At 34.3% G+C, this 19,017-nt stretch overlaps 1 protein-coding gene across 2 annotated transcripts in view; it reads left to right on the forward strand.

The window, feature by feature from the left end:
- Positions 1-19,017, forward strand: part of SEMA3E (semaphorin 3E) — a 276,720-nt gene that overhangs the window by 208,494 nt on the left and 49,209 nt on the right. For both annotated transcript variants that reach the window (XM_002751652.5, XM_054237356.2), the window contains exon 5: positions 12,683-12,776. In XM_002751652.5, coding sequence (XP_002751698.1) covers positions 12,683-12,776 — 94 coding nt within the window. The remainder of the gene's footprint in view (positions 1-12,682; positions 12,777-19,017) is intronic.

Raw genomic sequence — 19,017 nt, forward strand, 5'->3', positions numbered from 1 at the left:
ATATTTGAAAAGGTGGTGAGGATGACACAGGCAGCAAAGGGTGATGTTTCTCCAGTAAAAGCAGGCTTCAGAAAAACATTATCAGGTTTGAAGGATGTTTGCGTAAAATACTCTAGGACACCCTGGCATACACAGCCAGCAAGCAGAGCTGTCAATGTGGAATTTAAGAGTTTGAGCAGGTGAGTGTGGGAGTTGTAATACTGGCATAAAGTGAGGTCACTTAGAGTTACCAAGAGAATGAAATCCTGTCATAATGACTAGAGGATACACAAAGGAAAGAAAAACACTATTTTGACTTCAAATATAGCTTTAAGCAAATATTTATTAAAAGTTTTAGGAATAAGACAATTGAGATTAGTTATATGTATTATATTCATGTGCTGAATTGTTTAAAAATGCTTGTAACATCTGTCAGCTATTCCAATGATATAAAAGGACTTACAAACGTTTGAAAATGAAATTTAATAAATTATAAAATTATTATTTTGAAAAAAATCTTAATATCTATTTTGGGGCCTTGATTATGCATTAAGTACCTTTAAAATGACACTCAACCACACCTAACATCATACATACACCCCTTTCACATGATAATGATCGGTGAAGTGGGTAAAACTGTAAAGGAATATGGAGCTGTAAGTTAGAAGACTCTGAGACTTGTCAAACCTCACCCTGCCTCTGAATCCTCACCTATAAAAAGAAAATAATATTTGTGGAAAATATTATTGATCCTATTTATTTCACAGGCTTACTTTGAGGATGAAACAAGATAAATACATGCAAAAGTATTTTCTAAATTTTAAAGTATGATACAACTATATTACTTTTTTAGTGAAAAAATGTTAAGGAGCAATTAAAATACAAAACTAGCCTTAAAATCAAAATGTTTACTTGCTATTTTACTCCTGTTTTGCATTCTTTTTCTGCTTGTTTATTTAGTCTTTGGGAAAGTTTTCAAATATCCTTGAATACATATTTTTATTGCTTGGCAGGAGAAAGGAAAAATAATAGAGTGAGTCACATTCCAAATTAATTTGTGACACGTTATCATGTAGCTATTATTTAAAGAATTAAACTGCATTTTATGTTTACTTGTGACATTGGGTAACATTCTGCATTTTTGCCCGTTTCCATTATTGACAGAAATATATGCAATGAACATTGTATGTTTTACTACTTTTCTCTAACACTAGAAATAGCTAATAAAATAAATGATGATTTGTTTTGTCCTGTAGTACTTATAATACTCTAGTTGACTTCTAACGCATTTCAGAGTATCAGTGGCACTGAGGGCAAGCAAAAGAGTATTAGTTCATGAAGCTGATTTGCGAATGGGAATCTTTTATTGAGATGGCATTATATTTGACACCTGCTATGCAATGACTCGTACCTATTGAAAAGAGCTTACAGCAGGCATTCTGGGTTCTGAGGGCATCCCTCAAGGCCTAAAGAGGAAAGCTCCCCAGGAGAGGTCTACCATTTATACTTCAGAGACACTTTTTCTGACACACACATGTATCTGCCCACATTAGTGGTTACTTTCAAGCACAAGAGGGGCCATTGAAAACTTTCTCCATATCACACTGAAACAGAAAATGCAGCCCACATGTTAATACTGGGAATGCCTTGTAAATTTAAAACACACTACTCAGGCAGAAATTCCAGCTGTTAAAACAGAGATGATAGAAAGCCAGTGTAAGTTGTGACCAAGATTCTCAATAGGGTTAAACACCAACATTACACATTGCTTGAACCATAAAGGCGATTGCTTAGGGGTCACTGACAATGTCATCATGGCTCAAGTTTTCTGGTTGGTTTGGTTGCTGAATTCTACTTTATGGGAGAATTTTATCACTGGCTTTTTAGTACTTTATTGAATTCTGCACCACATGAAACACTACATTTAAGACCACAATGAACTCTGAAAATAATGTGAGAAACTTCCTTCTGGAATATATAGCTAATATTGAAGTTAGCTTGATCTATGCAAAACAAACCGATAAAGGTTTGAAAACTGCCTGCTTTCCATTGTACTATTAAGAGTATCCAGTTTATAGTCAATTTTCTTACTTTCTTCTACTTTAAAAAAATCTCAGTTGTATAAAGTTACAAAAATATTGGACTGAGACCTGAGGAATTAAGATAAATTGGATCAATGTATCTTTCTGTCATGTGTAACTTAACAAGGGAAAGCAAGCCTCCGTTCTAAAACCAACCATGGAACAAAAGATCAATGAAATTATTAAAAACTACTGTCAAGCCAGTTATTTGATAAAAATGGAAAACACAGGTTTTACTCTCAATTTAGTATTGACGTTTAATGATCAAACACCACAACATCAAAAGAATACCTTTAACTCAACAATTAAAAAAAGAAAAAGAAAGAAAAAAAAAGTCATGTGGGAAAAAGGGAAACATTAATTAGCAATTGATTTTACCTCCTTGTTTCATCTCCACATTACCTTCAAATTACATGCTGTCACTAACAAGGTCTTTGGGGATAAAATAATAAATCACTTTTATATTTCAATATTTGTTTTTTTTTTAAATTTTTCTCCTAGTCTATATGCCTGAAATTTTTCTATTTTTAATTGTTTCACATTCTTAACTTTAACTCAACTAATATTTAACTCAGTTTTATTGAGGTGCAAATGATGGGCCATAAATTTCACTCATATATGATTCAATGATGTTTTAAATTTGTAGAGTTGTGCAAGCATCAATAAAATCTAGTTTCAGAACATTTTCCTAAAATTTCCTTGTGCTTATATTTCAATGTTTGGTTTTATTTTTTAATAAGTGCCACATCATGCTATGTTATGTTCAACAGAAACTTTAATATATTAATCCTTGCAAGAGTCCATCATAAATTGCAAATGTATATATTAATATAATAATATATTATCTTTATTGGTTATCTGAGGAAATTAAGAATGTGTCTATTCTTCCTTTAGTTGTTCTACCAATCTAGTAAGTTTTACTAAAGTCAATGGCAATCAAAATATAGAAAAAATAGAAGCATGATTTTGCTATCTAGGCAGTCCCAAGGAAGCATGTACAACATAGCATAGTAATTTTTACATGTGCTCTAACGTAAACATACCTATCCACAAAAATGTTTTTGTAAGTTTTTAATAATTTGAGCTTTTATTTTAGAGTCAGGAGTACATGTGCAGGTTTGTTATGTGTGTATATGTACTGAGGTTTTGGGTCTGATTAATCTCATTACTCAGGTATTAAGAGTAATCCCCAAGGGTTACTTTTTCAACCCTTGACTCCCTTGCTCCCTGTAGTGATTCTCAGTGTCTATACTGTTGAGTATGTTCTATAAGTGAGAACATGTGATATTTTGTTTTCTCTTCCTACATTAATTTGCTTAGACTAATGGCCTCCAGCTACATTCATGTTGCCTCAAAAGAATTATTTTATTCTATTTATGACTGCATGGTACTCCCTGGTTTCTATGTACCACATTTTCTTTATCCAGTCCACTGTTGATGGGTACCAACAGTGTTGATTCCATGTCTTTGCTATGGTCAATAATGCTGCAATGAACTTACAAATGCATGTGTCTTATTGGTAGAATGATTTATTTTCCTTTGGGCATATACCCAGTAATGGGATTGCTGGGTTGAATGGTAGTTCTGTTTTAAGTTCTTGGAGAAATCTCTAAACTGATTTATATAGGTGGCTGAACCAACCTCAACAGCAACGAGTATTTATTGACTTTTTTTAATAATAGTCATTCTGACTGGGTAGGATGGTATCTCATTGTGGTTTTGATTTGCATTTCTCTGATGATTAGTGATGTGGAATATTTTTTCATATGTTTATTGGCTATTTGTATGTCTTCTTTTGTGAGGTATTTGTTCATGTCTTTTGCCTAGTTTTTAGTGGGGTTGCTTTTGCTTTTGAATTAAGTTCCTTATAGATTCTGGATATTAAACCTTTGTTGAATGCATAGGCTATGAATATTTTCTCCCATTCTGCAGGTTGTCTGTACTGTTAACTCTGTTAATACTTGCTCTTTTTGTTTTTGAGACTGAGTTTTGCTGTTGTCACCCAGACTGGTGTGCAATGGCATGATCTCGGCTCACCACAACCTCTGCCCCCTGGGTTCAAGCAATTCTCCTGCCTCAGCTTCCCGAGTAGCTGGGACTCCAGGCGCACACCACCATGCCCAGCTAATTTTTGTATTTTTAGTAGAGACGGGGTTTCACCTTGTTGACCAGGATGATCTTGATCTCTTGACCTCGTGAGCCACCCGCCTCAGCCTCCCAAAGTGCTGGGATTATAGGTGTGAGCCACCATGCATGGCCAATAGTTGCTCTTGTTGTGTAGAATCTCCTTGGTTGATTTAGGTCCCATTTTTTAATTTTTGTTTTGTTGCAATTATTTTTGAGGGCTTAGTCATAAATTCTTTGCCAAAGCTGATGTGAATAACACAGTTACCTAGGTTTTTCTCCTAGGATTCCTCTAGTTTGAATCTTATATTTAAATATTTAATCTATTTTGAGTTAATTTTTGTATATATGATGAGAGGTAAGGGCCTAGTTTTATTCTTTTGCATATGGCTAGCCAACAATCTCAGCACCTTGTTGAACAGGGAATCCTTTCCTTATTGCTTATTTTTTGTTAACTTTGACAAAGATCAGATGGCTGTAGATGTGTGGCTTTATTTCTGAGTTCTCTATTCTGTTGCATTTGTATGTGTTTATATTTTTGTACCAGTATCTTGCTGTTTTAGTTACTGTAGCCTTGTAGCATAGTTGGAAGTCCAGTAGTGTAATGCCCCTGGCTTTGTTCTTTTTACTTAGGATTTCTTTAGCTATTAGGGCTCTTTTTTTTTTTTTTAATTCCACATGAATTTTTAGAACAGTTTGTTTTTTCTAATTTTATGAAAAATGATGTTGGTAGATTGAGAGGGATAGCACTGAATCTGTAGACTGCTTTGGGCAGTATGATTATATTAACAGTATTGGTTCTTTTTATCCATGAGCATGAAGGGTTTTTTTTCCTTTGTTTGTGTCATCTATGACTACTTTCAGCAGTGTTTTTTAGTTTTCCATATACACAACTTTCACCTTCTTGCTTTGGTGTATTTCTAGGTATTTTCTGTTTTTGTGGGTATTATAAATGAGATTGGATTCTTGAATTGGCTCACAAGTTGAATATTATTGATATACAGAAATGCTACTGATTCTTGTACATTGGTTTTGTATCCTGAACTTATTGAAGCTGTTTATCTGTTCAAGAAGCCTGTTAGCAGAGTCTTTCGGGTTTTCTAGATATAGAATTAAACTTGTTTTGCTTTCTTGGATGTTAACATTATACCAATCACCACTTGAAAAACCATTAATCGTTTTCGTATGTCAGTAAGTTGTTTTGTATCTGTAATAGAGAAGGGTCACACAAGAAAGGAGATAACACAATTTGTTTCTGGAAAGGTATTAATTATTGAGACAGAATAAGTAGTTTATTGAGTGCTCATTCTGAGCCAGATATTTTATTAGATACAGTAGATTCAAAGATAAATGTCACATGGACAGTTTACTCAAGGAAATCCCACAAAGTAGTAGAAAAGAGAGACAAATAAACATACAATTATAATGCAGGGTGGTAAATGCGATATAACATGAATTAATTGAACACTGTAGGAGGATACAAAAAGGGAAAATGAAGAACGCAAAGGCAAGGTAAGGGATCAGATCAGCAGTTCTGGGGATGATAAAGGATGGCTGAATTTTTGATATTATATGGGCACTTTTATCCTAAACACATTGATGATACCAGCAAGGGATATTCAGAATGATATCCAGGCAAGAAAAGTTCAGAATGACTGGTGCACAGACTATAAAGGCAGCATTTTAGAGATAAAAATGTTCATAATTACCTAAGTACACATAAAGTCCCTTATATAAAATTATAGGGGCTTAATACTTTATTCTGGAGACTATGGGTAGTCAATAAATGATTTTTAACCAGAGGAATGGTAAGAAAAAAATTCACATTTCAGAACTCTTTGCATCAGAATACAGACTTGATGGCTGGGACTCAGACACTGTTCAGGAGGCTGGTGTTAAAATCAAGGTGATAAGTAGTAAAGGAGCAAAATAAATAAGTGCCAGAAAGCAGGTAACAGTGTCAAATATTGAAGAAAGGAGCTGTAAAAATAGGAGAGAAAAGTATATTTTGCGTAATTTTATGAAGAAAATAGAGCTAGTTTGGCGATTTGTTTATTGCTATGTGTCTAGTTCCAGGCTTAGTTTCTGGCATACAGAATACATTTTTTTTTCAAGTATTGAGTAGTAAAATGTTAACATTCAAGAAAGTAAAACAGGTAGTCACGTCTGCAGCAGCTCATTAACAACTGGTAACACATAGAGGTCAAAGTTCCAGAACTTTAAGAAAGTATTGATATAGTGGAAGACCCCTCCATTATACATGGATGGAGAACTGATTCATATTACCAATGACAGTTACTTCCCAAAATGCAAGCAGCCACATCCATGCTCCTTTAGGGGATAGATCCACTATACTTGTTATGTAGGCCAGCTACATAGTCACTGGAGACTGATATCCAGGCATCCTCCCACACATGGTAGAAGTTGACAGCACCTCCCGAGTACGCATCTCTATAGGTCATGGCCCCATCCCTCCATCTTCAAAGCAAGCATTTCTAGATTTTGTTTTTCTCACACTGCATCATCCTGGTTGGCTCTCTGCTTTTATCATCACATCTTATCTTTTAAGGACCCATGTGATTATATTTGGTCTACCTGGATAAGTCAGGTAGTCTTCCCACCTCAAAGTGTTTCACTTGATCACATGTGTAAAGTCCCTTTTGCCAAATAAGGTAACATACTCACAGGTTCCAAGAATTATAACAATAACATCTTTGAGGCTCCATTATTTTGCCTGTTATGGAAGCAATTACTCAATTAAGATAAAGAGATTTTGGACGCTTCTTGCAAATTGAGTGTGGTGATGGAGATTTAATGACCAAGAAAGAAGGATTTTAGAAGTCGTGGTGGAAAGGCTTGTGAGGAGCCAAAGAATTAGGCCAGAAATGTGGTTTTAGTATTCATATTGTCTCTAATTAAGATGACCTTTCCAAATAGATCTCTCTGTGCTATGTAACATCATACTGTAGTAATTTGAAAGTTAATCCAAAAATAAGGGTCAAAGATGACATGGGCAAAGTGATTAGACAGGAATCACAGTACTTTCATGTGTTCAAAGCACCTCTTCATTATTTTGTTACAAATATAGTCTTCAAAGAGCACAGTCCAATATTCTTCAAATTTGAGAAGTATCCCAGTCTGCAGTCTAAGCTGACGTTGCCTACCCTTTCCGTGTTATTTGCCTCCTGAAGCATTATTAACCATCTGTTGTGATGCACTGATAAAATGAATGTTTCCCCAATAGATTTGGACCTTTCTTCTCTTTCTATATAAACAGAATGGTACTATTCTACTGTAGGGATGTTCCAATAGCTTACATTTTTTAAAAAAGCATTAATGGGCTAATAAATTATAATCTGCAGAAAACATGCATTTTATTTTTTATATTTTTATTTTTCCACAGGTTATTGGGGTACAGGTGGTATTTGGTTACATGAGTAAGTTCTGTAGTGGCAATTTGTGAGATTTTGGTGCCCCCGTCACCCTAGCAGCAGCAGTATATGCTGTAGCCTATTTTAAAAATCAAAATGATAGCTATGTCTATCCTTTAAGGTATTGAAAATGTAGATGCTTCATAGTGATGCAGAAAGCAAACCAGAAGAGCTTGATTAACTTGTTTATTATTTTAAATGATTACTTGTTGACTTAATTTCAGCCATCAAATAAATGTTAGATAGGTATTTGAAGTCTTCTGGAGAAAAGTAAGAAGGGAGGGTTTAGTCAAGGTACATTTGAGTTTTTATCTGAGACACACTTTTCTAAGAATGCATGCATATTCAATATTCAAAGCTCAAGTATTCTCAATGTCAAACTTAAGATTTTTATAAAAGTGTATATCCTTTCACAGACAAAGGTAGATTTATGTATTGCACAGATTTGTGTCGCCTACGTAACTAAAAATTTCAGGATGATTCCTGGAGTTATTCGATTGTTTTCAAAATGTTAGCGTTGCAGGTTTTTTGGCGTATATAGTTTCTTGTTGACTCAATTGACTTTTTTTAAAAGTGGAACACACTGGTATGTCAGATATTTAGTACCACAGTCACATGCTGAAATTCATTAGTCAAATATAGCCTCAGTAGCCTATATTATGATTTCTACTTAGGAAAACCTGTACCTTTTCTAAGAAATAGTGACTACATCTTATTCATCTATGCCTGCAGTCTTACAGACTCTGGGATTCTCTTGATCTTAATATTCATTCAGTTTTCATTTTCTATTTGCTTCACCCATTTTACAGTTTAAACAAATATATTAAAATTATTTGAATAAGTAAGCAATGTACATGTATTGTTCTTGACATTTCAATTTTAGTATATGAGGTGTCTAAGTATATCCATTAGGTAAAATAACCTCATCAGTCATTAGAGACCAAAAGTTGAATTAAGCTATAGAAAATGTTGATTTATGAAAGCAGCCCAGTATCTGTCAGCTTTCCATGACCTTTATGTTTGACTATAGTAGAACAAACATAGTATATATATCCCTGATCTATCTCTATCTTATAAAGTGCCAATGACTAAGGGCAAACAAGTATTATATTCATATACTTGGTTGTTTCCTCCTCCATGTAATGCTGTGGGCCTGTTTTGCAAAATTTGATGTAACTTCTTCAGCAAAAGTATTAGCTGGGCAGAGCTATAATTTTTTCTCATTTGGAAAAACTTATGTCATTGCAAACTGCCATCTGCAGGAAGTAAACACAAAATGTTTTGCTATTTACTGTCATTCATGCTTTCTTCAAATTGGTGTATAGAGTCTATATAGGTAAAATATTTGGCTTAGGATGTAAGTTTAGCCACACCTCTAGGTCAGGAGGCCGCATTTGTTCTATAGGTTATTTTTAAATCCAAGGATAAGACTGGATGGTAATAGTGGTTGGATGAACTCAGCATTTACTGAAAAGGTTTCGAAATGGCAAGATCAGGATGTGATTTTAGGATATCATAGAGAGAAAGAGAAAATAGTGCTGAATAAGAACAGCAAGACAAAGAACAGATAATGTGGGTAAATCAGGTGACTAGCTAAGTTAAGATCAAGTTTGAGAGAAGTGCCCTCAACTCTCAGAGGCTACTCAGGACTTTAAGATTGTTTATAGGTTCAAGGTTCACAGATGAGCAGGTTGTACACAGTTGCCAAATTGGGCAATACCATGATGTTCTATTGTAATTTAGGTTTTTCTATGAATTTTTCAATGTTAATTTTTATTGTCACTTTTCTAAACTACTTTTTTTACCCAAACCACTTATAGTACACTTAATGGAGTTTAGTTATACAAAACCACCTTTAGTAAGAGTTTTGAAACCTGGAGCCACTAAGAGATAAGTTCTATGGTTAAATGCTTGAAATAGAAGCCAATAGGCCAGACCTGGAGGCTCATGCCTGTAATCCCAGCACTTTTAGAGGCCGAGGCAGGCGGATCACAAAGTTGAGATCAAGACCATCCTGGCCAACATGGTAAAACCCATCTCTACTAAAAATACAAAAATTAGCTGGGTATGGTGGTGCATGGCTATAATCCCAGCTCCTTGGGAGACTGAGGCAGGAGAATCGCTTGAACTCGGGAGGTGAGATTGAGTCACTGTATTATTTTAGCTTGGTGACAGAGGGAGACTTTGTCTCAAAACAAAAAAAGAAATAGACCAATACAGTAGTTTTTTATGAAAATATTGAATTTCATTATCTTATCTGTGAGAAACCTTATATTAAAATTGAAATAGTGTGCATAATCTGGCATTTGTTAATAAATATTTTATAGTACTTATACATTAAATATTCTATAAATTATTAAACATTGAATGTTTATACAAATATTATATAATGAGGAATAAAAATGAAAATATTCCAAATTATTGAGAATAAATTTTGTTATTCTTTTCCAAACTATTAAAACAATCAATAATACTTTTTGAGTTGTTTAAGTTCCTTATACACTCTTGATATTAAACTTTGTTGGATGATAGCTGTTGAATATTTTCTTGTATCCTGTAGGTTGTCTGTTTACTCTGCTGATAGTTTCCCTTGATGTACAGAACCTCCTTGGTTTAATTAGGTATCACCTGTCAGTTTTTGTTTGTTGCAATTGCTTTTGAGGACTAAGTCAAAACTCTTTGCCAAGGCTGATATCAAGAAGAGTATTTCCTAGGTTTTCTTCTAGGATTCTTGTAGTCAGAGGTCTTACACTTAAATCTTTAACTTGAGTTAATTTTTGTATATGGTGAAAGGTAGGGGTCCAATTTCATTCTTCTACATATGGCTAGCCAGCAAACCCAGTGCCCAGTGCCTTTTTATTAAAGAGGGAGTCCTTTCCTTATTGCTTAATTTTGTCACTGTTGCCAAAGATTAGTTGGCTGTAGATAAGCAGCTGTATTTCTGGATTTTTCATCTCGTTCCATTGGTCTGTGTGTCTGTTTTTGTGCCAATACCATGCTTTTCTGGTTACTGTAGTCTTGTAGTATAATTTGAAGCCAGGTAGTGTGATGCCTCTAGCTTTGTTGTGGTCGTTGTTGTTTGCTGAGCATTACTTTGGCTATTCAGCCTCTTTTTTGGTTTCATGTGAATTTTAGAATAGTTGTCCTCTAATTCTGTGAAAAATGATGCTGATAGTTTGGTAGGGATAGCACTGAATCTGTAGATTGCTCTATGCAGTATGGCCATTTCAACCATACTGATTCTTCCAATCCATCAGAATAGAATGTTTTTTATTTGTATCATCTATGATTTCCCTCCGCAGGATCTCCTGGTAGAGATCTTCACCTTGTAGAGAAATCTTTCACCTCCTTCGTTAGATGTATTTCTAGGTGTTCTGGTTTTATTGTGTGTGGGTATTCTAAATTAGGTTATGTTCTTAATTTGGCTCTCAGCTTGAATCTATATGTGTATAGAAATTCTACTAATTTTTAGGCATTGATTTTGTATCTTGAAAATCAATTGAAATCATCTAACTGTTGTAGGAGCTTTTCAGCAGTCTTTAGGATTTTCCAGGTGTAGAATCAGTCAGTGATGAGAAAACCTTTGACAGCTACTTTTCCTATTTTGATGCCTTTTATTTCTTTCTATTTCCTTATTGCTCTTGCTAAGACTTCCAGTAATATGTTGAATAGGAGTGGTGAGAGTAAGCATCCTGTCTTTTTGTTGTTCTTCCAGCTTTTGTTCATTCAGTAGGATGTTTTGGGTTTGTCATATATGACTCTTATTTGACAAATGTTCCTCTGATGCCAAGTTTGTTGAGGGTTTTAATCACTGATAACCTCATTAAAAAGTGGACAAAGGCTATAAACAGGTACTTCGCAAAAGAAGACATACGGGAAGCCAACAAACATAAAAAATACTCCGTATCACTAATCATCATAGAAATGAAAATCAAAGCCACAATGAGATATCATCTCACACCAGTCATGGCTACTGAAAAGTCAAAAATAACAGATGCTGTAAAGAAAAGGGAAAGCTTATACACCCTTAGAAGGAGTGTAAATTAGTTCAGCCACTGTGGAAAGTTTAGAGATTTCTCAAATAACTTAAAACAAAATTACCATTTGACCCTGCAATCCCATTACCTTGTAAATATCTGAAGGAAAACGAATCATGCTACCAAAAAGACAGTATGTGTTTGAAATATTTTGAGCTCCTCTATAACTCACTCATATGTTCATTGCAGAATTATTAACAATAGAAAAGATATGAATTCAACCGAAGTGCTCATTAATGCTAGATTGGATTTTTAAAATGTGGTATTTATATACTATGGAATACTACACAGCCCTAAAAAATAATGGAATCATGTCTGCTGCTGCAAAACTGATCTAAGTCATTATCCTAAGTGAATTAAGGGAGGGATAGCAAACCAAATGCTGCATGTTCCCACTTATAAGTAAGAGCTAAATATTGGGTACACATAGACATTAAGAGGGCAATAATAGACACTGGAGACTACTAGAGGGGGAAGGGAGCAGGGGCAGGAGCTGACAAAGGAGCTATTGGATACTATGCTCACTACCTGACTGATGGGGTAATTTACACCCCAAACTTCAGCATCACACAATAAGCCATGAACAAACCTGCACATGTACTGCTTATATCTAAAACAAATACTGAAGTTATAAAAAATCAACAACATTTTGATATGCTTGATAAAAGCCCAATATTATTTTTAACATTGAACTTTTTTTTTCATTAACCATTTTTCCAGCAAGTTTCAATTCCTTTCAAATATTTGACACATCTCAGAATAAATAGTACAGGCTTAGAAAATGATTTCAAAAGTGCTATTGTCTTTCATCACCTGCATACATTTGGAGAGGAGTGAGAGAACCCATATAGGTTTGTAAAACCCATATACTTAATTATAAAATCCAGTTTGTCTCTAAGTAAATTGATGTTACTGGTGCCCTATTTAGAATACGTGCATTGTAAGTAATCAAAATTTATGTTTTGTCTAAGCAATTAAATGATTATTAGAGGTGGCATGTTCATAATGACTTTTCTGGTTTTCTTTGAAGGATCCTCTGTTTCACCTGGAATCAACCATATCTGAGAGAGGAAGAGGCAAATGTCCTTATGACTCCAGCTCCTCATTCGTCTCCACTTTAATTGGTAATTATCATTGCCACTGACATCAGGTGATCGTCATAATAATTTTAAAACATACATTTTAACTTCGGTTACATTCTTTTCAGCATTTCTTTATGTACTCTGCCTAGTCGTATCTATTTTCTGGTGCTCAAAGCAAAGCTATTAAATTTCAAGCCATGTTAACTTGAGCAATTTGACTCTAAAATAAGTGCAGATGCCATAAAGTATATGTGTCTCACTCAGAAAACAAATTGTCATTTAATATTTCATATATTTGGTGTTATTTGATGATTCAAAATGCAATTATTTGAAGGCTTTATACAATTTTTGCCAAAATGAAACTATTTTAATATATATGTTAATTCTTCATTTTTCAATTACTTTGTGACCTCAGAGAATTTTAATATTCTTTATGGTACATTTCTGTGTTATTAGTAGAATTTGGCAGAAAGTAATCTCTTTTAAGAAATTTATTTATCTAAATTTCTGTTAATCTAGAGTGTAAACTAGAGGTTGAGCCACTCAAACTATCACTAAATGTACATGTTGAAATAATGCCAGGAGTTGATAAAGTTGGATCTGGAGTTCAATTCAGTTCAATTTAATTAGACAAAGTACCAACAATCTCACTTAAGACACAACTAAGTAATATTTTCGTACTGTTTGGGGTTAAAAATTGCAAACTTGGCAAACTGTTCAGCACTGTGACAGTAAAGACTGATGAATGAGTTCCTAAGCACGAAATTAAAAAGAGTAATCCCTGCCGGGCGCGCTGGCTCACGCCCGTAACCCCAGCACTTTGAGAGGCCAAGGCGGGGGAATCACGAGGTCAAGAAATCGAGACCATCCTGGTCAACGTGGTAAAACCCGGTCTCTATTAAAAATACAAAAAATTAGCTGGGCGTGGTAGCGCGTGCCTGTAATCCCAGCTACTCAGGAGGCTGAGTCAGGAGAATTGCCTGAACCCAGGAGAAGGAGGTTGCAGTGAGCCGAGATCCTGCCATTGCACTCCAGCCTGGGTAATAGGAGCGAAACTCCGTCTCAAAAAAAAAAAAAAAAAAAAAGAGCAATCCCGAACACCTAACATAGGTACTGATGGTAATGATTTTTTTCCTCAGTGTTGAGAGGTTCTGATGTGCAAGGTTCTATTGTTACATTTGTAATGTTTAGAGTTATATGGTAATATTAGATCATCTTTGTAGAAAATGAGATAGTACAAAATAAGATGTAGAGACTTCATATTCTAAATAAACCATTAAAACTTAAAACCCTCCCCTGATGATTGAACCATGTTATAATTGATTTAGAATTGATATAGCTGCTACTGTGTGTTCTTTAGAATCTCTGTTCCCTGAACTTATTCAAGACAGTTTATTTTGATGGTTCTTGCACTCTACTCCCTACACTCCCCTATCCCACATCTGGTTATCAGGTATATAAAAATAAAGCTTTTAAAAACATAAGTATTTATATAGCAAATGCCTCATGTTAACTCTAATTAACAGGAAAAGTTTGACTTACTTCAGCTTTTTAATTTGACAAGGCTATAATATGAGAATTATATAGTAATTAAGTTCTTCAGTGGCTTGAATAGTTACAATATTTCAAAAATTAATATTAAAGAAAAATATTATTTTGAGTTTCCCTACCAATTGTGTGTGTGTGTGTGTGTGTGTGTGTGTGTGTGTGTGTGTGTGTAAATAGAGTATTAAAAAAGGAAGATTTTTAATGTGGGAATATGGTTGCCTAAGTCAGGTTAGACTTAGTGGAAGTCACAACCTTGGAAATAACATTTTTGGGGGATGACAGATCCATAAATGCTGGAAACTCCAAAGCGATTGAAAGAATATAAATTAAAATGTATATATCTGATAGGCTCATACATCTTTTTCTAAAGTTGTGATTTTTTTCATAAATATTTTAATATATTTGAAAAAGAGACTTTTTTCTTTCTTGTGCCATGTAGTCTCTTGCAAAGACTAGATCTCCTATAAATACTAAATGTAATACTCACTGAGGTTCCTAAACAAATACAAAATCAATTTTGGAATGTTGTTTTCATAAGAATAATATAAAGGGAATTGGAAACTAAAAATTACACAGCATATACTGCTTCTATAGTGAAATCCTGAGAATATTAGAAGAAACATTATTTTTTTTACATTTCATTTAAATAGTTAAAAATAATTTCTATGACCACCTTGCCACTCACTACTCAGTCTCCCTGGAGCTTGTTTCTGCATGAAGCCAAGAATTTAAAAGTGGAATTTCTAAGAGGGGAAATATTACTGGAGGGACATTTTCAAGTGAGTTTCATTGAACTTCCAAATCAAATTATACTATCCTGAAATCTGAAGTGCTTGCCATCTGGGTGGCGGTTTCGCTTATTCAGAAGAGAAATCAAATCAAAAGAGCCCTCCAAGTTAAACACAAAAGTTATAGAATAATCCCTCCAAAGAGAAGAAATAAAAATATAATTCTTCACATTTATCCATTCACTTTCATCCCAGAGTACCTTGGAGAGATCATTCACTCACTGTGGAAATGCAGCAGCCACTGGATGGAAACCTGATAACCTATGTGAGCCAGAAACTCTTTAAAAGAGGGGAAGTAAAAATAATTCACCCAATTGAAAAAGCAGCAGGAATGTAGGCTGGAAAAATGGAGCTACCTGAGTTGGAATTTGGCAAGCTCGGTACAGCTTATTCTGACTGAGAAAGAATGCATTAATGTGGTATTTTGTGACCACACATGTTCTCTGCTGATGAGTTAAGACAGGACTCCAGCAAAAAATGACTATTGCTAGACTATTGCTACTTCTTAGTTAATTTTATGTCACACAATGTTTAATGTTTGTTCACATGAAGACAAATTTAATGATAAAACACTGAAACTGGTAGCATACTCATAAAGCTACTTGACCTCAAAAAAAGGTGCTTGCAAATTAGAGAATTTTCTTTGTGACTCCCTAGTTTCAGATGCAATTTTAATTCAGTTAACTTAAATTCAGTTGACTTAAGAGCATATGGAGAAGGGGTTAATAAAAAATGGAATAAATATTGAAGCTTATTTGATAGAAGACAAGTTCTAAAGCACATTTTTATTCAATTTCTAATGTAATTTAGAAATGAAATTTTGATAGCTTGTAATAATTCTATGTGACAAAGGATTTAAGGAGTAAAAGAAAGATTCTTACTGTACTATGTTGTATATGTTCAGGAACTAATCAAAATGAAATCATAATATTAAGTAGCCGTGAGCTTCCAATGGCTCTTTGTAGTAACACAATTAATTTTGGTAGCATCTTAACTCATATCTCAGGTGGAATATTTCTGCATTTTAGCCAAGTTTTCCTCCAATGTGATTGGTCCTACTGTATTTGAAGTGGTTTTAAGTAACTGTCTGAAGAAGACAAGGCATTATAACTTGATTTTAAAAGCAGCTTATTGAAACAATAAATTTTTCATTAAAATGAATTGCTGCATTGCTTATCCATGGCTTTCAAATCATCCAAATATAGTTAGTAATTATCTTGCTACTAAATTGTTAAGTTCAGTGGTTGGCCAAATAAAAATCTAGGAAATAGTGTTCTTTATGTCATATGTCATTTTGGCCAAGAAGAAGATATTTTTGCTGACTCTTTTTATCAATTATGTCTCATATAATACTGCAATATTCTAATTAAGTGGATAGTATCTTCAGTAACATTACGATCTACCATAGTTTCTCCTTTAAATTCTATTGCCTTTTTTTTTTTTTAATTTTATTCTGACCCACACTTGTATTACCAGTTCCAGGTATAATCTTACCATGCCTGAAGTGTCTCAGGTATGACAGGACACATGTTGCTAGTGTTTGGGGCAAAAAAACACCCTGATTTGTCATGTACCTTTTGACGCTTTACTTTGAAAGTATTAACTTTGTTGTTGTATTTTTAGGGATGGCTTTCAAAGTAAATGTTCACTAAATTTTATTCAGCAAATAATTTCTAATAAGACGTTATATCGTACATGAATTTTTTTCTATACTTTTTTCCTATTACTTTTTTCAGCAAAAAAAAAATTACAAAGTTTACAGCCACTGAAATCCTCTTCCTGACTGAACTTTTATCCATAACAATACCTTTGTGAATATATATCCTCATTATTAATTTTGTAAATTAAAGGTCAATGTCAATTGAATGAAAGGGAGTTGAACGAATGCAGAGAAAATTTAAGTTATTGTTTCAAGTTCTTAATAACAAAGCATTTTAAATAAATGTTTATTTTTAGTTAACAATAATTACATTCAGGGAATATGTCTGGCACAAAGGAAGATCATTTATTAGAAAAATAAATGAAAAAATTCTGAATGAAGTTAGAATATATGTAAGTTCTACAAACATAAGTAAATGTACTGCCTGGTTTTTTTGAATTCACCCTAACTATATAGGAACCTCAGGTTATTCCCTTACCACTTTCCTGTCCCTAAAGAATATCTATAACTTCTTACCCAAGGCTTCTGCTCATGCTCTCACACTTGGCAGAATGCCCATTATCCACACGCTTACTGTAGCTTCTGGCCCTGACTGCTAGTCTCTAAGGAGCTATTTGAATACTTTGCTTATGGTTCCTTCACAATGAAAAGAAAATCAAAAGAGGTAAAAGGAGAAGAAAAAAGCCCCACTCTTAATTCCCTGCTTATATGCTCTCCTTTGAGAATCTGGTTTAACCATGATGGTATCAATATCATTGGTTTGCTACCAGGAAAACTCAAGAGTACAGCCATGGGTCTGGCACATACAAACGAACAGATTCAAAAGATGGTTTTCTTTTTCCTTCATGCCTCAAAACCACCTTCTTAACATTGATAGCTGGTGCTAATCATCTGCCCAAACCAAAACAAACCAAAAGCCGAAACAACAGCTAAAGGCCTGATAAAATCATACATTCTTCCTGCGTCTTTAAGCATCCTAAGCAGAATGTGAGTGTGAACTGCAATGTTGAAATATGTGAGTCATTTTCAACCATCCTCATCTTCCCAAGTGCATTTTTTTTTTTTTTTGAGATGGAGTGTCCCTCTGTCGCTAGGCTGGAGTGCAGTGGGACGATCTTGGCTCCCTGCAACCTTTGCCTCCCAGGTTCAAGTGATTGTCCTGCCTCGGCCTCCTGAGTAGCTGAGACTACTGGCATGTGCCAACATGCACTCATTTTTATATTTTTAGTAGAGACAGGGTTTCATCATGTTGGCTGGAATGATCTTCATCTCTTGACCTCATTGATTGGCCTGCCTCAGCCTCCCAAAGTGCTGGCATTACAGGCGTGCACCACTGGACCCAGCTACATTTTCTCTTCATAGCTATGCATGTCATAGTGATTCAGCAAGACCATCCATCCACAGTAGAATAATTTTCTAATAAAATTATAACATTCAGTTATAAAGTAAGGCAGCTAAATCAGTCTTTAGCCATATGCTGTTCCATGAGGCAAATATGTTTCACATTATTTAGATGTGCACAACATACATTTATAACATAAACAGAAGAAATGCTTGAGTAAAACTTAACAAGTTAAGAAGGTCATGAAACACTACTGTGAATTTTTCTTGTTATACAATTAAAATCCAACACAGTTAATAAAAACTCAGATAATATATAGTCCATGAATGAAACTCTTGATACATTCCATAAAATATTAAGGCAATGCAATGCATTTAATTAAAACTTCAAGTAGGGTTTATGTTGTAAAAAAGGAGTTATATGGAAAAGTATTTCAATTACATGTTTTAGAATTATTGTGAAGAATTTGTTTTTTCTAAGGGTCAAATGATTATCTTATTTTCTTTCACATAAGCAATTTAGTGTTGACACAGTTTTTTAATCACAATATAATGTCCTTTGGGCTAAAATTCTTGGGGGCAAATGTTTGAAAAAAGAGTTTCTGTTTTAATATATAAAAATTAATAAATAAGGCCCTCTGGGAACAAAAATTCAAATTTGTTCTCCATATAAATTCCTAATAGATTTTTCTTTCTTTTGATAATTTCTCTCTGAAACAGTTTTTAAAAATTAGAATCTTATCCTGAATGTTTCTTTTCTCTGTTTTGAGGCAGGGTCTGGCTCTGCTGCTGAGGCTGGAGTGCCGTAGCACGGTCATAGCTCACTGCAGCCTCTACCTGCCAGGCTGAAGCAATTCTCCCACCTCAGCCTCCTGAGTAGCTGGGACCTCAGGTGCAGGTCCCCATGCCCAGCTACTTTATTATTATTATAATTGTAGAGCTGGGG

The sequence above is a fragment of the Callithrix jacchus genome, chromosome 11, assembly GCF_049354715.1.
Source record: "Callithrix jacchus isolate 240 chromosome 11, calJac240_pri, whole genome shotgun sequence".
NCBI classification, from domain to species: Eukaryota; Metazoa; Chordata; class Mammalia; order Primates; family Cebidae; genus Callithrix; species Callithrix jacchus.